The sequence below is a fragment of the Trachemys scripta genome, chromosome 7, assembly GCF_013100865.1.
Source record: "Trachemys scripta elegans isolate TJP31775 chromosome 7, CAS_Tse_1.0, whole genome shotgun sequence".
Taxonomy (NCBI): domain Eukaryota; kingdom Metazoa; phylum Chordata; order Testudines; family Emydidae; genus Trachemys; species Trachemys scripta.
Genome location: NC_048304.1, coordinates 51,244,913 through 51,265,070, shown reverse-complemented (window position 1 = coordinate 51,265,070; position 20,158 = coordinate 51,244,913). Strand labels below are relative to the sequence as shown.

The 20,158-nt window shown below is 50.9% G+C and overlaps 1 protein-coding gene across 8 annotated transcripts in view; it reads left to right on the top strand.

Moving 5' to 3' along the window:
• Positions 1-4,837: 4,837 nt before the first annotated feature.
• Positions 4,838-20,158, top strand: part of MST1 (macrophage stimulating 1) — a 40,741-nt gene continuing 25,420 nt past the window's right edge. For 5 of the 8 annotated variants that reach the window (XM_034776239.1, XM_034776233.1, XM_034776232.1 and 2 more), the window contains exons 1-4: positions 4,838-4,977; positions 6,010-6,157; positions 15,356-15,468; positions 16,849-16,963. In XM_034776239.1, the coding sequence (XP_034632130.1) occupies positions 4,923-4,977; positions 6,010-6,157; positions 15,356-15,468; positions 16,849-16,963 (431 nt within the window). In that variant the 5' untranslated portion in view covers positions 4,838-4,922. Of the gene's footprint in view, positions 4,978-6,009; positions 6,158-15,355; positions 15,473-16,848; positions 16,964-20,158 lie in introns of those variants that run through there. The other 3 variants (XM_034776234.1, XM_034776238.1, XM_034776235.1) reach the window with 3 other exon arrangements.

The window sequence follows — 20,158 nt, the reverse complement described above, 5'->3', positions numbered from 1 at the left end:
TCCAGTGTCCTGCTGCCACGCACTGCCCTTGGGAAGTGTCCCCTGGGCTTATGACTCATTACACCTTCTGCACTCCCCCCTACAGCCTCTCCTGCCTGCCCACCCCAGGCAGCTTCCCAGGCAGAGCTGCTGCCAAACCCCACTGACGTGGGGAAGGGTGAGGGTGGGGTGTCAACCCCACTGTGCTCTCACTGGGCCCAGGTGACAGCACAACTGGCTGGGGCCCACCTGCCCAGCCCCAGCGCCTGCCCTCAGCTGGGGACAAGAACCAGGCTCTGTGCTAACAGTGTTAGTGCCTGGTCCCCTCGGGGCTGCAGCCCTGGATGGCAGCTGAATGGAGCCCTGTGCTCACGAGGGTCTGAGGCTGGCGCCAGGGCGTTCCCAGCCCTGTGACTGTAACACCCACACCAATGTGACCCCCACCATGCAGGGCGCTGAGCAGGGCAGACAGCCCAGCCACGGTGCCCCTTGGCTACCTGTCCTCCCCTCCTGGAGTTCTGTGGGCCTCTGCCCATGCCTGGGGGACACCAGCCTGTGCCACAGGCTCAGCTTTCCACACCAGGGCAATGACAGCTGGGTGATGCCTGGCTGTCCAGACCCACCAGCAGCACCATCCTCTCCCACTCCTGCACTGCCCCCTGGCAGATTGTGAGCAGCAACTGCTGTCTCTCTCAGATGCACAGTTAGTAATAAGCAGGAATCCTAGTTTTCTGTGATAAAAAACAAAATTCTCTGATAAACAACCATAAAAATCCACATTTTTTCCATGATTAAAATGAAACACTGACCTTTAGTTTCCCTAGTCGCAACATATACAGGTCTCAGGTGAACACAATATTTTATTGATATACAGCAGAGCCCCGTTTATCCGAGCCTCCATTGCACAGCTCTCCGTATTAACTGAACCACCAGCCACCTGGTGCTGACAATGGTGGGGTCTGGGGAACTCAGCCTCCCACCATCTGAGCCCCAGCCCCCTGAGCCCTAGCCACTGTCAGCCCCAGGCTGCTGGTGGTTTGGTTAACATGGGGCTCTGGTTAACGGAGGCTCCGATAAATGGTTCTATTGTATGCCAATTTAAAGCACATTCAAAAATCAACCCCAAGAGGGGGAGGTTGTGCGCACTGAATAAGTGACACTGGTGCTGTCAGTGAAGTTTAGTTCATAGTTAATGGATGTTTTTATTTTTTTACAAAATGTAAAAACTAAAGATTCGCTGTAAAAATGCACATTCTGCATTTCTCTGTGGCAAACAGATTTCTAGGCTCCTGGGTAATAAGTTCCACTGGGCCCTGGCATGGCTGCCTGCAGACTCAAGGGGTGAAGTCCAGTAGCTCTCCACTGGAGATCTGCAGCCCCTCTCATGTGAGCTAGCAGACCTCCCTCCCCAGGCACCTTCCCCTCACCAGCCCCCCCTTGCCCGGGAATCCCCCCTACATCCTGCCTGGCCAAAGGCCCTCCCTAGCTGCACAGGGAATTGGGCCTTTCCCTATTTCCTGCCCCCTCGCTGCACTGACTGGCACATGGAAGATCCCAGACATCACAGGGGGATGTTTCAAGTACAGAGGCAGGAGAATTTGTATTACTCCTGCAAGAGGTGAGTCAGGATTTGACCTGCTGCCGATTCCCATGTCAAAGAGGAGCCCTTCCCTGTGCCTCTGGGGCTGCCCAGCTGGCCCTGGGAGGAAGTGCCTAATGGTCACAATGAGATTTGAGATGCACAGCTCAGTGAGCTTTTCCCACTTCTGCCAGAATTTAGCTAGGAAAAGAACCTGTGATCATTTGTAGACAAAGGCAGTACCTTGCCGCTGACCCACACAGGCCACCACATGGTTAACCAATTGGCCATATGGCATGAGTGTGTAAATAATTAGTGGGTCATGTAAAATTATAGGTGATAGAACTTTCACCGTGCCTGCAAGAGCTTCAAAGCTAAGATCACACGAGCAGCTAGTAAGGCCTTCATGACACTGCAGAGTTTTGTCAGCAAAAGTTTTGTCAACGATCAAAAAGCGCTGAAAGAAAATTGTTGTTTCATGTTCACACTGTCTTTCTCTGTTGGCAGAGTGCATCCACACTTGGGCAGTAGCACTGACAGTGAGAACAGTGTACAGTGGGTAGCTATCCCACACTTCTGCCCCAGGTCTTCTAGGAAGGTGGAGTGGATTGCAGCGCATTATGGGTCTGGGCTCAATGTCCCATGATGCTTTCCACCCCAGCATTCCATGAGCTTCCATCTTCGGTTTGTGGCATTTTTCAACAGCCCTTGTTTGCTGTTCACCTCGCCATCTCTGTGTGAAAGGATGGGTCCCCCACTGCTCTCCACTGCTCTGCTAGCTGTCAGTAGCACATCCCGAATGGCAGTGCAGTTAATCATGAACTTCTGAACTCAGCAGGATTCACACTTGCCTGACATCGATAGGGGCAGTGTTTCCCCCAGGAATTTAAATTAGGGCGGGGGGGGGTTCAAAAATACAAGGTGGGGGGTGAGGACCGATGAGGGGTGAGACGGTTAGAGTGAAGGTGGGCTGTATGGCACCATAGTAAAAACTGAAAAATGTTTCACAACCATTTTATTAGCTTTAACTCATGTTTTTAAATCATCACACAAAGTAAAGTTGACTACACAAGCCTACTATGAAGCACTATATCTACATCTTTCTTGGTTTCTTGTAATTTTGCACAACTCTGTTAATGAACTTCTCGAATGCAGTGTGTTCATTTTTGGTGGTTTTTCATTTCCAGTACTTCCAGTCCTTCATGATATGCTCATGATCATGCAGAAGGTGACTTCTTTCAGAACACAAAATTCTATTCAATGAGGAAAAAGAATGCTCAACTGTAGCTGTTGTGACTGGGAGTAGAAAGAGATGAATTCCTATTTTTTTTCATCCCATGAAACATAGCACAAAGATTGGGTCAAACCACTAGTGATGATAAAGAAGTTGAAGTCAAATCTTTATTCGTTCATCATATGATATTTATTGTGTTCAAATTCTCTATTCTGTCCTGATCACATGGCAGCCCCATTGCAGGTAGTGCCTCACTCCACTCAACTGTCAGTGTTTTATAAGACAGGCATCTGTAAAAGCTACGTAGAGTTTGATCTAAAGCCCTGCTCGGAGCTGGGCTTGGGGAGACAACTACCTGCAAAGCTAGAACAGCCCAATGCTGGCTTGTCCCTGGCCTTGGCATGGCTGATCAGAGCGTGTGCTGGGCCTGTGTTTCTACACTGCTCAGGCTGCAAGTGAGAGGCAACCCCAGAGCCAGCCGCTACCTGTTCTTTCGGTGCTGCTCTCTTCTTTCCCCTCGGGGATGTTTTTGGCTTGATTTGTCTCCTATAAAAAAATGGGTTAGACTTTATCCCCATCTCATCCCAGGTCACTGCTCCCTGTTCTCCAAAGCCCAGATATGACCATCTGCGAGCTGGCCAGACAGCGGCTCTCCTAGAAAACATTCTCCAGTTAAAGGGCCTGGGAACAAGGGACTGTGTCATAGCAAAAGCCTGACTCAGCACTTTGCATGTCATAGAATCATAGAATATCAGAGTTGGAAGGGACCTCAGGAGGTCATCTAGTCCAACCCCCTGCTCAAAGCAGGACCAATCCCAAACTAAATCCCCAAATCTCTCCCTCAAGGATTGAACTCACAACCCTGGGTTTCAAAGGCTTTAGCTGTTTTTCTGACTCTTCAGTGCAAGTTCTACAGGTTGTGAATGGTGCATGTTGCCGTGGACCTGAGCAGGCTGAGATTGTGGTACGTCAGGCTCCAGACAGTGTGCATCAGTTCTTCAGTGTAAGTATGCTGCAGGGAGAGGTGCATGGAACTCTAGGCCCATTGACCCCAGCAACACTAGCCCAGTGGTTAGCCCAGGCCACGCATACATGGCCCCCAGGAGAGTCGGCGCCTGAATGACAATGATGCAGGGACAAAGCCCCTTGGAGATAGTTTAGGGACTTCACAGCCATACGGACATTTACCCGCTGGGGTTTAATGACAAAAACAGCCCTATGTAGACACTGCCCCCCTGTGGAGTATTATCACAGTGCTGCAGCGACATTTCCCCCGGGAAGTATTATTGCAGTGCTGCAGAGACACTGCCTCCCTTTGGTAGGATGAAGGTCTAACCGATGTGCAGATACACAACCCACCGTGGGTATTACCGCAGTGTGGCAGAGACACTGCCCCCCTGTGGGGGTATCGCAGTGCTGCATCAACACTGCCCCCTTGTGGTGGATTCTTGTCTCTACATTCCTGGGCTGTCTGACTTTGCTCCAGCGCAGGCTGGCTGCTGACCTGGCCTGGTGCATGTTCACATTCACCCTGTGGGGCCGTGTGCGTTTCTTCCCTCTGGGCTCTGCTACAGCCTTGGCTTACCCAGGGTGGCCAGGGGCTCTGCTAGCACTGCCCTGCTGCCCCCACCCCGCTCGCGGTGCCCGACTCCTGGAGCTGTGAAAGGGCCCAGGGTCGGCTGCATGGGGTGTGGCTCCACCATGACAGGGCAGCTCTAGGAGTCATGTCAGTTATTGCAAAGAGAGGAGGGAATTATTGGCCGAGTCCTGCCGGAGATGGGCATAGAGCAGTTTCACAATCTGCCTCCTCTGGGTCGATATGGCCATGCAGGGGGTGACTGTTTATTGAAGCCCAGGAACTTTTGGTGGCAGGGAGCTGAAACCCCCATGAGCTGGTGTGTGTTGGGGGTGAGGGCTGCTCCCCTGTGCCCTGCCTGGGATCCCTTGAATGGTGATGTTCACCCTCCCCAGAGCTGCATTATTGGCTTGTGGCCCAGAGGCAAATATTTGCCCAGTGGAGGGGATGGGGGATGGGGGCTCAGGGCACAGCCCTGCTTGGCCAGTCCAACCTCTGCCAGAGCGTTTCTGTACAGGCTCCGCGACAGTCCCTGAGGCTGACAGCACAGCAGGATGATGCAGGCCAGAGCAGTGCTGCTGCTTGCCCTGGCCTGTGCCCTCAGCACAGGTAGGAGTGCCCACCTGAGGCAGCCAGGGCCTGCTGTGAGCCTGCCCTCTCAGTGGAGCAGGGGCTAGGGCAGAGGGGCCCCTCTCAGGCTGACACAGGGCCCAACACTCGCCTCTCCCTCCTGCAGCTCAGTGCTGCTGGCAGCTGCCCTGCTGAGGAGGTCTGGGGGCAGGCAGCCGAGAGTAGGGTCCAGGGGAGACCCTGGGGAAAAGCCCCATCAGGCAGGGCAGGAACAGCCGCTCTCCCCTTAGTGCTCAAGCCCCACAGAGCAAAGGACTCTGACCAGCATAGCTGGGTCATGGCCCCAGCCGAGAGAGAGGTGGACAGCAGCGAGCAGCGGTGCCCCTGAGTGGGCCCAGGCCATGGGCTCTGTGGGGCAGGGATGCTGGCAGAGCCAGTAGGGCAGTGGCCCAGTCACTGGCTGCAGTCTCAGATGTGCTCTGTCCTGGCTCGGTTGGCTGGGGCTCTGGCTCTGTTTTCCCTGTCTTTGGGCAAAGACGTGCTGAGACATCTGAGACAGTTTCTGGGGCAGGGTGTGGAGTGTGGGGGTCTGGAATCAGGGCCCCCAGGTGCTGAGGAGCTCCCATTGGCACCCCACGCTTGGACCTGGCCTGGCACTTAACAGGCCAGTCAGACTATGGCTGGGAATTTTAGTTGATACAAAACACAGCTTGAAACAGCCCCTTGCTGCAGCCATAGATGTGCCCCAGTCACACTGCCAGCCCCACTGCTGGCCACTCTGCCGGCCCGCCAGACCCTCTGCCTGCCCATCAGCCCCACTGTTGGCCCCTCTGCTGACACTACTGCCGGCCCACCAGCCCGACTGCTGGCCCTTCTGCCAGCCCACCAGCCCCACTGATGGCCCTGCTGTCTGTCCATAGCTTTGCTGCCTGCCCAGGCACCTCTGCCTCCCTGGCCCCACTGCTTCGCTGGACCCCTCTTGGTTCCATGCTCAGGACAGGGAGAGAGGCCAAAGCTGGGCACCCCCAGCCATGTGGTTGCAGGGAGTGTGTCTCTCGCTGTGTCCCCCAGGGCAGCGGCGCTCCCCTCTGAATGACTTCCAGAGGCTCAAAGCTACCCAGCTGCTCTCCATGAGCCAGCAAGGCCCTGGCCCAGAGCAGGAGGAGCCTGCAGACACCGAGGAGTGTGCCAGGCGCTGCACTGTTCTGCTGGACTGCAGGTGAGCGGGGGAGGGGCCCAGCTAGGGGTGCACACGAGTGTGTGTGGCTATATGTGTGTGAGCTCCCCGTGTGATGCATGAGCGGGGCAACACTGCCTGCCTCAAGAGAGCCGCAGTCAGGAGTCGGATCCCAAAGTGCTAGCTCAGGAACGCAGGCTGCCCCACGTTTTGCACAGGCTGGTGATTATTGCCCCCCCTCCCGTGTGTGGGTGACAATCAGCATCACCCACTCTCCCAGATCTACTGGGGGAGGGAATTCTGTCCCCCCACTTCTGCCTGTCCCCAACCTCTAAATCAGTCCTTCCCCCCAACTCCCATCTGCTCCTTCTAGGGTTTCTCACCCCCCCTCTCGCAGGCCAAGGGCTCCAGAAGGACCCTTCTCCCCCTTCCCATGTGGTGGTGGGGAGTCCAGGGGCTGCTCACCCCCCCATCACTGCCCAGGTGGGAGCAGGGTGGCAGAGTCACTGTCAATGTTCCCTCTAATTTTTCCCACACATGTGCGGGATGAATTTTGTTATGTGCATCATCGGAGGGCACATAGGTCACTGTCCCATCCCCATTTCTCCTGGGGGGCCGTGAGCTGTTGGGCACGCGCACACACACACACACTCACCCCTTTGTGTTGCTGGGGTGAGGGAGAAGAACTCTGCCTGTAGCAGGTCTGATTGGCTGTTTGGGGCCAGGAGGCTAGTTTTTGTCTGTGTTTTGTTGTACTATGCCTAGCTGTGCTGCCACTTACTTGTGTAAAGCAGCTATGGTCTCTATTAGGGTTTGTACCCATTCATCTGTTACCACCTTCCCAACCACCAACTTTCAGGCATGCTCATTTGCCTTCCAGTCATAAGTTCAAAGGGAGTGTACCCATGTATCGCCTTAGAGCCGCTTAGAGTCATTAAGATGATTGGTAGCTTTTCATCCCAATCCCTCCCTGAGCTCTTTACTTGTTTTCTTAAAGCTTCCTTTAGCACGCGATTGGTTCGTTCAACTTGTCCAGAGGACTCAGGGTGTCCAGCTATGTGGAAATATTGCTTAATACCTAAAGCCTTACATAGCTCTTGCATAACATCTCCCACAAAATGGGATTCCAAATCTGAATCAATTACTCTGAGAATTCCCATTCTTGAGAAAACCATGTAAAAGAGCCTCTTAGCAGTGACCGAGGCAGTGTTGGTTTTAGTAGGGATGGCTTCCACCCATTTAGAGAAGGGATCTACTATTACCAGGCAGTATTTATTCCCTCTACTGGTGGTGAGTAAAGGGCCTATGTAATCTATCTGAATCCAGGACCAGGAACCCTATATTTTTTGGTGCTCCAATGCATTTTTTTGAACCTGGTGATCAGCATTAACCATGGTGCACTGCAGACAATTATCACACCACTGATTTATATCCGCTTTCATGCCTGGCCACCACCCTGTATCTTTAACCCTATTTAAAGTATCCTGTTTTCCTCTATGCCCTTGCTCATGTACAAGCAGAATCAGGTCCCCCTGTACCTGGCTCGGGACTATCCAGTGACTTTGACCATCTGCATCCACTGCCCACCAGACATCTCCAAACTGCTCAGTCCTGTCTTGGCTAAGGACTGGATCTCTGTATTTCCCATCTTGAAGGGTACTTAAGTCCAAGGTATCTATTCCTTTCTCTGTTCCATTCTATATGTATCCGAAGAAGTGGGCTGTAGCCCACGAAAGCTTATGGTCTAATAAATTTGTTAGTCTCTAAGGTACCACAAGTACTCCTATTCCTTTCTCTGTTCAACCAAAGGGGGAGCCACACAGTGATTGCTCTGGCTGTCCAGTCAGAGTCAGTGTAAATAGTAACAGAAGTGTCCCAGGATTCATAAGCTAGGACAGCTCTAACTGCCTACATCTCGGCTGCTTGCGCAGAATGGAGGCGAGCTTGTCCTTGGCGCATCTCTCCCTCATTTACCCAGCTGGCTCCATGCCCTGTTTGGGGATGACCCAAAGGTAGAAACTTGAGCCATCTGTAAACCACATTTCAAACCCCTTCTGTTTAGCGTCTGCAAGCCTAATGCCTCCTTTGGCTGGCCACTCAAAAGTGTTTTACAAGGGGGCGGGAGCAGGTATGATCCTCTCCTTCTATAATTAGCTCATACAGGGCTGGTGAAACTGCATGTTCTTTTTAAACTTGATTCGGTTTACTAGGGTGAGGGTCCATTGAGAAATGCGAGGGTTAGAGACCTGGCTGTCCTGTAGTTTCCCTGATATCATAGAATCATAGAATCATAGAATATTAGAGTTGGAAGGGACCTCAAGAGGTCATCTAGTCCAACCCCCTGCTCAAAGCAGGACCAATTCCCAGCTAAATCATCCCAGCCAGGGCTTTGTCAAGCCGGGCCTTAAAAACCTCCAAGGAAGGAGATTCCACCACCTCCCTAGGTAACGCATTCCAGTGTTTCACCACCCTCCTAGTGAAATAGTTTTTCCTGATATCCAACCTGGACCTCCCCCACTGCAACTTGAGACCATTGCTCCTTGTTCTGTCATCTGCCACCACTGAGAACAGCCGAGCTCCATCCTCTTTGGAACCCCCCTTCAGGTAGTTGAAGGCTGCTATCAAATCCCCCCTCATTCTTCTCTTCTGGAGACTAAACAATCCCAGTTCCCTCAGCCTCTCCTCATAAGTCATGTGCTCCAGACTCCTAATCATTTTTGTTGCCCTCCGCTGGACTCTTTCCAATTTTTCCACATCCTTCTTGTAGTGTGGGGCCCAAAACTGGACACAGTATTCCAGATGAGGCCTCACCAATGTCGAATAAAGGGGAACGATCACGTTCCTCGATCTGCTGGCAATGCCCCTACTTATACAGCCCAAAATGCCGTTAGCCTTCTTGGCAACAAGAGCACACTGTTGACTCATATCCAGCTTCTCGTCCACTGTGACCCCTAGGTCCTTTTCTGCAGAACTGCTACCTAGCCATTCGGTCCCTAGTCTGTAGCAGTGCATGGGATTTTTCCATCCTAAGTGCAGGACTCTGCACTTGTCCTTGTTGAACCTCATCAGGTTTTTTTCGGCCCAATCCTCTAATTTGTCTAGGTCCCTCTGTATCCGATCCCTACCCTCTAGTGTATCTACCATGCCTCCTAGTTTAGTGTCATCTGCAAACTTGCTGAGAGTGCAGTCCACACCATCCTCCAGATCATTAATAAAGATATTAAACAAAACCGGCCCCAGGACCGACCCTTGGGGCACTCCGCTTGAAACCGGCTGCCAACTAGACATGGAGCCATTGATCACTACTCATTGAGCCCGATGATCTAGCCAGCTTTCTATCCACCTTACAGTCCATTCATCCAGCCCATACTTCTTTAACTTGGCGGCAAGAATACTGTGGGAGACCATATCAAAAGCTTTGCTAAAGTCAAGGAATAACACATCCACTGCTTTCCCCTCATCCACAGAGCCAGTTATCTCATCATTAGCAATTAGCATCATCATCATCAGCAATTAGGTTAGTCAGGCACGACATCTCATCAGCAATTAGGTTAGTCAGGCACGACTTCCCCTTCGTGAATCCATGCTGACTGTTCCTGATCACTTTCCTCTCCTCTAAATGTTTCATAATTGATTCCTTGAGGACCTGCTCCATGATTTTTCCAGGGACTGAGGTGAGGCTGACTGGCCTGTAGTTCCCCGGATCCTCCTTCTTCCCTTTTTTAAAGATGGGCACTACATTAGCCTTTTTCCAGTCATCTGGGACCTCCCCCGATCGCCATGAGTTTTCAAAAATAATGGCTAATGGCTCTGCAATCTCACCCGCCAATTCCTTTAGCACCCTCGGATGCAGCGCATCCGGCCCCATGGACTTGTGCACGTCCAGTTTTTCTAAATAGTCCCAAACCACTTCTTTCTCCACAGAGGGCTGGTCACCTTCTCCCCATGCTGTACTGCCCAGTGCAGCAATCTGGGAGCTGACCTTGTGCGTGAAGACAGAGGCAAAAAAATCATTGAGTACATTAGCTTTTTCCACATCCTCGGTCACTAGGTTGCCTCCCTCATTCAGTAAGGGGCCCACACTTTCCTTGATTTTCTTATTCTTGCTAACATACCTGTAGAAACCATTCTTGTTACTCTTAACATCTCTTGCTAACTGCAACTCCAAGTGTGATTTGGCCTTCCTGATTTCACTCCTGCATGCCTGAGCAATATTTTTATACTCCTCCCTGGTCATTTGTCCAATCTTCCACTTCTTGTAAGCTTCTTTTTTGCGTTTAAGATCAGCAAGGATTTCACTGTTTAGCCAAGCTGGTCGCCTGCCATATTTACTATTCTTTCTACACATCGGGATGGTTTGTTCCTGCAACTTCAATAAGGATTCTTTAAAATACAGCCAGCTCTCCTGGACCCCTTTGCCCTTCATGTTATTCTCCCAGGGGATCCTGCCCATCTGTTCCCTGAGGGTGTCAAAGTCTGCTTTTCTGAAGTCCAGGGTCCGTATTCTGCTGCTCTCCTTTCTTCCTTGTGTCAGGATCCTGAACTCGACCATCTCATGGTCACTGCCTCCCAGGTTCCCATCCACTTTTGCTTCCCCTACTAATTCTTCCCTGTTTGTGAGTAGCAGGTCAAGAAAAGCTCTGCCCCTAGTTGGTTCCTCCAGCACTTGCACCAGGAAATTGTCCCCTACACTTTCCAAAAATTTCCTGGATTGTCTGTGCACCGCTGTATTGCTCTCCTAGCAGATATCAGGGTGATTAAAGTCTCCAGAAGAAAGCCTCGTCCACCTCAACCCCCTGGTCTGGTGGTCTATAGCAGACTCCAACCACGACATCACCCTTGTTGCTCACACTTCTCAACTTTATCCAGAGACTCTCAGGTTTTTCTGCAGTTTCATACCGGAGCTCTGAGCAGTCATACTCCTCTCTTACATACAACGCAACTCCCCCACCTTTTCTGCCCTGCCTGTCCTTCCTGAACAGTTTATATCCATCCATGACAGTACTCCAGTCATGTGAGTTATCCCACCAAGTCTCTGTTATTCCAATCACATCATAGTTCCCTGACTGTGCCAGGACTTCCAGTTCTCCCTGCTTGTTTCCCAGGCTTCTTGCATTTGTGTATAGGCACTTAAAATAACTCATTGATCGTCCCTCTTTCTCAGCATGAGACAGGAGTCCTCCCCTCTTGCGCTCTCCTGCTTGTGCTTCCTCCCAGGATCCCATTTCCCCACTTACCTCAGGGTAATGTACTTGAGTGGGGAATGTACACAGTCTGAACAATGACCTTTGACCTGCCAATAATAAATTCCCAATGCATGAGGCTCCAGACCAATGCAAGACACTCTTTTTCACAGGGGGTAAAGCCTGGCTCTATTTGATCCAGGAGCCTGGAGGCATATGCAATGACTCTGAGCTTGTCACATTGCCTTTCGTTGAGAGTAGCTCTGAGACTTGTCTCTGAGGAGGCCAATTGAATCACAAAGGGCAGGGCAAGGGCAGGTTAAGCCAGGGCAGAAGCACTAGCTAAACCTTGTTTCAGTCTGTTGGTCTGGTCCCCCAATCCAAATCCTGTTTTTCTTTAATAATTGGTACAGAGGCTTGGCTTTGTCAAAGAACATTTCAATGAACTCTCTGCAGAAATTAAAAGTTCCCAAGAGAGCTCATAGGGAGTGCGTGTCGGTAGGATCAGGTTCCTTTCCTATCATTTTTCCCCTTTGTTGATCAGAAGTCAAGCCATCCTCCCCAAGACACATACCCAGGTACAGTATTTCACTTGTTGCTGTACTAACTGAGCCTAGGGTGCTAAAGGAGTTGGCGGATGTGATTACAGAGCCATTGGCCATTATCTTTGAAAACTCACGTGATTTGGGGGAGGTCCTGGATGACTGGAAAAAGGCTAATATAGTCCCCATCTTTAAAAAAGGGAAGAAGGAGGATCCGGGAACTACAGGCCAGTCAGCCTCACCTCAGTTCTTGGAAAAATCATGGAGCAGGAACTCAAGGAATCGATTCTAAAGCACTTGGAGGAGAGGAAAGTGATCAGGAACAGTCAGCCTGACTAACCTAATTGCCTTCTATGACGAGATAACTGGCTCTGTGGATGAGGGGAAAGCAGTGGATGTGTTATTCCTTGACTTTAGCAAAGCTTTTGATAGTGCCTCCCACAATATTCTTGCTGGCAAGTTAAAGAAGTATGGGCTGGATAAATGGACTATAAGGTGGATAGAAAGCTGGCTAGATCGTCGGGCTCAATGGGTAGTGATCAATGGCTGCAGGGAAGCCTGCACTGCAAACCCCTCATCCCCGGCCCCACCCCAGAGCCCACACCCCCAGCCAGAGCCCTCACCCACCCCCTGCACCCCAACCCTTTGCCCTAGCCCTGAACCCCCTCCCACACTCCAAAACCCTCGGACTTACCCCCACCACATGAATTTTGTTATGTGCACCAATATGGAGGTCACACATCACCTCCATATTGATGCACAGAGACTCATAGAATATCAGGGTTGGAAGGGACTTCAGGAGGTCATCTAGTCCACCCCCCCCCTCAACTAAATCAGCCCTGGCTGGGCTGATTTNGTTGGAAGGGACTTCAGGAGGTCATCTAGTCCACCCCCCCCCTCAACTAAATCAGCCCAGCCAGGGCTTTGTCAAGCCTGACCTTAAAAACCTCTAAGGAAGGTGATTCCACCACCTCCCTAGATAACTCATTCCTGTGCTTTACCACGCTCCTAGTGAAAAAGTTTTTCCTAATATCCAAACTAAACCTCCCCCACTGCAACATGAGACCATTTCTCCTTGTTCTGCCATCTGGTACCACTGAGAACAGTCTAGATCCATCCTCTTTGGAACTCCTTTTCAGGTAGTTCCTGCAGCCTCTCCTCATAAATCTTGTGCTCCAGCCTCCTAATCATTTTTGTTGCCCTCCACTGGACTCTTTCAAATTTTTCTACATCCTTCTTGTAGTGTGGGGCCCAAAACTGGACATGGTACTCCAGATGATCTGGACATCCCTCTATCTGCAGGCAATGCTCCTACTTATACAGCCCAAAATGCTGCTAGCCTTTTTGGCAACAAGGGCACACTGTTGACTCATATCCAGCTTCTCGTCCACTATAACCCCTAGGTCCTTTTCTGCAGAACTGCTACCTAGCCATTCGGTCCCTAGTCTGTAGCAGTGCATGGGATTCTTCCATCCTAAGTGCAGGACTCTGCACTTATCCTTGTTGAACCTCATCAGATTTCTTTGGCCCAATCCTCTAATTTGTCTAGGTCCCTCTGTATCCTGTCCCTACCCTCCAGCGTATTTACAACTCCTTCCAGTTTAGTGTCATCTGCAAACTTGCTGAGGGTGCAATCCACGCCATCCTCCAGATCATTAATGAAGATATTGAACAAAACCGACCCCAGGACCGACCCTTGGGGCACTCTGCTTGATACCGGCTGCCAACTAGACATGGAGCCATTTATCACTACCCATTGAGCCCGATGATCTAGCCAGCTTTCTATCCACCTTATAGTCCATTCATCCAGCCCATACTTCGTTAATTTGCTGGCAAGAATACTGTGGGAGACCGTATCAAAAGCTTTGCTAAAGTCAAGGAATAACATGCCCACTGCTTTCCCCTCACCCACAGACCCAGTAATCTCCTCATAGAAGGCAATTAGGTTAGTCAGGCATGACTTGCCCTTGGTGAATCCATGCTGACTGTTCCTGATCACTTTCCGCTCCTCTAAGTGCTTCAAAATTGATTCCTTGAGGACCTGCTCCATGATTTTTCCAGGGATTGAGGTGAGGCTGACTGGCCATAGTTTCCCCAATCCTCCTTCCCCTTTTAAAGATGGGTACTACATTAGCTTTTTTCCTGTCATCTGGGACCTCCCCCGATCGCCACGAGTTTTCAAAGATAATGGCCAATGCCTCTGCAATCACATCTGCCAACTCCTTTAGCACCCTCAGATGCAGTGCATCCGGCCCCATGGACTTGTGCTCATCCAGCTTTTCTAAATAATCCCGAACCACTTCTCTCTCCACAGAGGGATGGTCGCCTCCTCCCCATACTGTGCTGTCCAGTGCAGTAGTCTGGGAACTGACGTTGTTCGTGAAGACAGAGGCAAAGAAAGCATTGAGTACATTAGCTTTTTCCGTATCCTCTGTCACTAGGTTGCCTCCCCCATTCAGTAAGGGGCCCACACTTTCCCTGACCTTGTTGCTAACATACCTGTAGAAACCCTTCTTTTTATGCTTAAAATCTTTTGCTCTCTGTAACTCCAGGTGTGATTTGTCCTTCTTGATTTCCTTCTTGCATGCCTGAGCAATATTTTTATACTCCTCCCTGGTCATCTGTCCAATCTTCCACTTCTTATTAGCTTCTTTTTTGTTTTTAAGATCAGCAAGGATTTCACTGTTAAGCCAAGCTGGTCGCCTGCCATATTTACTATTCTTTCTGCACATCGGGATGGTTTGTTCTTGCAACCTCAGTAACGATTCTTTAAAATACAGATTCTTTTAAAATCTTTAAAAAATAAAAATTCTTTAAAATCTCCTTGACTCCTTTCCCCCTCATGTTATTGTCCCAGGGGATCATGAGGGAGTCAAAGTGTCTGCTTTTCTGACGTTCAGGCTCTGTATTCTGCTGCTCTCTTTTCTGCCTTTTGTCAGGATCCTGAACTCGACCATCTCATGGTCACTGACTCCCATGTTCCCATCGACTTTTGCTTCCACATAACAAAATTCATCCCGCACATGCGTGGGAAATAGAGGGAACACTGGGCCCATCACCACCCTTTCCGCCTGTAGTCCCGCCCCCATTCTGCCCCTTCCCCCCATGGCCACACCCTATTCCACACACAGTCTGCCCCATTCCAGCCCCGCCCCACTGCAGCCCCAGGAGCTGGGGAATGGAGCTGGGGTGCTGGAGGAGCTGGGATCCGGTGCCGGGGAGGGGGAGGAGCCAGAAGCCAGAGTCGGGGCGGAGCTGGGGTGGGGGAGAGCTGAGGGCTGGAGCCGGGGTGCGGGAGGACTCTGTCACCTTGCTCTGAACTCCCCCAGGTTCGCTAGCTGTAGCCAGGCATGGGTGATGACTCCTACTCTGGGGATGGAAGGTGCTGGAGAGGGCACATGAGCTGAGGCACTGGCTCTGTCCCAGCCCCTGAGGATGAGGTGGGGGGTTTGTCAGGGATTGGGAACTTGTGGTCCACTCTGAGCTTGGATGAGACTCTTGGGTTTGATCTTCAGGGCCTTTCACTACAACCACCAGCGCCATAGCTGCCAGCTGCTGCCATGGACCCAGCACTCAGCACAAACCCACATTCAGAGGAACGTCCACTATGACCTCTACCAGAAGAAAGGCAGGTGGGGGCAGGGGTGAGGGGTGGGGCAGGGATGAAGGCCAGGGAGTGGGAACGAGGGCAGGGATGAAGAGCAGGGGTGAGGGGCGGGGGTGGAGTGAAGGGCAGGGAGGTGGAGGAGGGCAGAGACGAGCGCAGGGGGTGAGAAGCGGGAGAGATGGGGCAGAGGTGTAGGGCAGGGGGTGAGGATGAGGGCAGGGGTATAGGGCAGGGGACGAGGGGTGGGAGACAGCAACAGATGTGGAGATCAGGGCAGGAGGTGGAGACGTGGTCAGGGGGGCCAGGGGCAGGGGTATATAGCGGGTGTTGGGGATGAGGGCAAGGAGGCTGGGGGCAGGGGTGGAGGGCAGGGGATGGGGACTATGGCAGGGTGTGGGGACAAGGGCAGGGGACAAGGTTAGGGGGGCCCAGGAGCAGGGGTGTAGAGCAAGGGTGGGGATGAGGGCAAGGGGTCCAGAGACAGAGGTGTAGGGTGGAGATAAGGGCAGGGGGTGAGAGCCAGAGGGACAAGGTTGTAGGGCGGGGAGTGGGATGGGGGGGGGAGGGGCAGAGGGGGGGGGGAGGGGAAGGGGGAGGGGGGTAGGGGGGGTGGGGACAAGGGCAAGGGGTGAAGGGCAGGGGCAGCAGTGTTTTTGCCTAGTTTGACCTCGGGCTGATCAAATCGAACTCCAGGATCCTGCTGCTGGCTTTTGCCAACCAGGTGCTTCCTACCATGAGCCAACCCTGGGCTGGCTTTGCCCTGGAGGCTGACACAACAGTGCCCGTCTATTGCCTGTGTGTCCGGCTGCAGAGTAAGCCCAGCTGAGGGCAGCTCCCAGCCCAGCAGAGGGTTTGCAGTGAGCGAAGGGGAGCCTCAGGTAAGAGGGCAGAGTGAAGGCAGCAGTATTTCCAGAGCAGGCACTCGACGGCTCACACGGCCTGGGAGAGGGCATGGCCGTCTGTGCTGTATGACAACACGCCCGGCCATGCTCACAGCTGCCAGGCTGCTGGGTTTCAACCTTACAGTCATTGACTCCTGCCACCCTGCCTACCCCGTGCCAGCCTCTCCTAGGGCAGTGACCTCCTGGACCCCCAAACTGGCCATCTCTGCACTCCACAGGAGCCAGCTCTCTCAAGCCACCAGTGCTCCGGTGTCTGGCTCTGTGCTCAGAGTGCCCCGGCCCGGGCTCCCGACTGCAGGGAAGCTGCCCAGTTCTGCCCTAGCTCTCTAGCTCCCCAGCACGCTTGCTACGGGGTGATGGCTGCCTGCTCCGCACTGCTGGCTGGAGCTGCTGTAGAGCTGCAGGAGCCACTCATGCTGAGCGCTGGCTGCTCTCCCCACAAACATTCTCCACAAGGCAGCCATCCCTGGGCTCACGGGGGCACCCTTTTCACCCACAGATTACATGCAGAATTGCATTAGGGCAGATGGGAGGAGCTACCGGGGCATACAGTCCACGACGGAGAAGGGAAAGAACTGCCAGCAGTGGAGGCTGAAGTTTCCCCATGATCACAGGTGCTGTGAGGGTGATGCCCACCCCATGCTGGTGGGGCTCTCCCATGATGGATGGGGCTGTGCCACCTGGGGGCCCACTGGCATGGGCAATGAGTATGGAAGGCCAGGGGAGGCTAAGTCTCCCCTAACCAAGGCTGTGGCCACGCCCATGCTTCCCCCTCTTCCCTGAAGCTGACGGAGACTCAGCTTCAGTCAGCGGCTTGGAGCTTGGGGCTCGGGCTGGTGACCAGGGGCTGGAGTATCCAAGGGCAGCTCGGGCCGGCCAGCAGCTGAGGGTGGCTGGGGTCAGCCCAGGGTCGGGCCAGTCAGCCAGGCTGGGAAGCAGGGCCTCTGGTAGCAGGGGCTAACTTCCCCGCAGCTCTGCCCCCAGCATGCTCCTCTTCTCATTGGGCTGGTATTGCAGGAGCTAACAGCTCTGGGAGTCTAGAGTAAATGGTGCCTCTGTCTACCTGCCTCAGTGGGTCACAGCTGAGTATGTCAAATTCAGGACAGACTGTGGAGAAATAGGGCAGACTCACTCCAGATTGGTGGTTGTTTTCTCATTAGATATATCAAGCCAGTAATCAAAGTAACTTCTGTCTCACCACACTGATAAACAGGAAGTGAAAGATGCAGTCTTCTTAGGCATCACTGCACTTGGCTCACCACCCAGGCACTGGACTCTATGATGAGTGGTTACTGAAAACCAATTTCATCGAACAAAGGGTCCTTTTAATCCCAAGCGATCAACCACACAGCCAGGTCAACATATAACCCAGATTTTACCCAGCAATCATGCTAGTGCCAATCCTGTAGTAACTCAAATCTAAAGATTTAATTATAAAAAAAAAGAAGAGAATTAATAATGTTTAACAGATCATATACATAGAAGTGATTGCAAAGTCCTTTTATCAGGTTTCTAGCAGTGATGGAACAGACTGATGGCTTGTAAAGTCTCTCTGGTAACTTCCAAAAGATTGGAAGGTCCTCAGTCCATAATTCAAAATGCTCCTTTGAATTGTAAATCCACAGGCCAGAGAATCAGGGCAGGAAATGGAGGGTCAAATGGAGATATCGCAGGGATCTTTTATCTCCTCTGCCATTTGCCTGGAAATCTACTGTCTCAAACAAAGCTCACAGCACAGGTGCATGGAAAGTTACTGGCCCAAGATGGAGTCCAGGGTCACATGAGCATATCCCATGTCCTTAGATACTGGATGACCCACAGGGACAGCCATTGCCCATGTTCTGGCTGAAGTCTCCCTCTGTAGGAAGCGCTATCAGGGCAGAAGAAGTTTCTTCTATGGCCCATTGTGAGAGCTGTGTGTCCTTGATGGGACATCAGCACAAAGAGGCCTGATCTCAGTTTAAATTTTATCTGGTGGCTGTTACCCGGACAACACACATGCATGAATAGTCAATATTCATAACTTCAGATACACAAATTGTGCATGCATACCCACAGGATAATCATACTTAGCAAATCATAACTTTTCCACTGACACCTTACGTGACATACGTTGTACAATATTTGTTGTAATTGTCTAACAGTGGCAATATCAATTATATAAATGGTCATAGTCAATCGCACAGCATCACAGCCTCTCACAGAGATGGGAATGCCTGCCATTAGTGCTACACAAAGGGCACTGGGGCCTCTCAAATGTGCTGGGGCCCTCCCAAAATGGGTGGAAGGTTCATAGATTCCCAGGTCAGAAGGGACGATTGTGATAATCTAGTCTGACCCCCCCTGTAGGACAGAGGCCAGAGAATGTCCCCAAAACACTTTCTGGAGCAGAGCTTTTAGAAAAGCAGCCTATCTTGAGTTAAAATGGTCACTGATGGAGAATCCACCATGATGAAATTTAATGTTGATAAATGCAAAGTAATGCATGTTGGAAAGCATAATCCCAACTATAAATATAAAATGATGGAGGTCTAAATTAGCTATTATCACTCAAGAAAGAGATCTTGGAATCATTGTGGATAGTTGGCTGAAAACATCCACTCAATGTGCAGCGGCAGTCAAAAAAGCAAACAGAATGATGAAATAATTAAGAAAGGGATAGCTAAATCCATGGTATGCCCACATCTTGAATACTGTGTGCAGATGTGGTTGCCACATCTCAAAAAAAAGATGTATTGGAATTGGAAAAGGTTCAGAAAAGGGCAACAAAAATGATTAGCAGTATGGAACGGTTTCCGTATGAGGAGAGATTAATAAGACTGGGACTTTTCAGCTTGGAAAAGAGACGACTAATGGGAGATATGATAGATGTCTATAAAATCATGACTGGTATAGAGAAAGTAGGTAAGGAAGTGTTGTTTACTACTACTCATAGAAGAAACAGGGGTCACCAAATTAAATTAATAGGCAGCAGGTTTAAATCAACTAAAAGAAAGTATTTCTTCACACAATGCACAGTCAATCTGTGGAACTCCTTGCCAGTGGATGTTGTGAAGGCCAAGACCATAACAGTGTTGCAAAAAGAGCTAGATAAATTCATGGAGGCTAGGTCCATCAATGGCCATTAGCCAGAATGGACAGGAATGCTGTCCCTAGCCTCTGTTTGCCAGCTGCTGGGAATGAGTGACAGGGCATGGCTCACGTCATGATTACACTGCTCTACAGCCAAAATGCTTCTGAAATAAATGTAGTCAAACTTTACTAATTCTGGATCACTGAGAACGAAAACGATGCTTAAAATTGTTGATTGGCTCTAGTTTTCAAGATATGCTATTGGGTCAGTATATACGACCCTTGGCTTGGGAATGGCGGAGGATAAGTGAGTTATAAAGGGAGGGATCTCAATTTAAACCAGAAATGACTAAAATACATCTTTGACTGGATCTATGAATAAATCTATGACTGGATTTGGACAGTACTTGCTTTTTAGGCAAAACAATGAATGATGGAATCTGAAGCTGGTATTGCGTCATACATTATATGAATTGCATCATGTTATTCCTAGAAGTCATGGATGATGCAATCATAACGAAGCTTACATCACTCTGCTGAACAAATTGCCCTATATCAGCTCTAGAAATCATACAGTGTCGTGCTCTCTTATTTGTCAGTGTTTGATTTTGCAAAGGGACACATTTCTGTTTAGCCAAAGTGAGCAGAGATGCCTCGTACTTGTGTGAACAGTGCAGATAACTTCTGCTATGTTTGTGGTGAAGTGACTTTTGCATCACAAAAGCGCAATATAACCA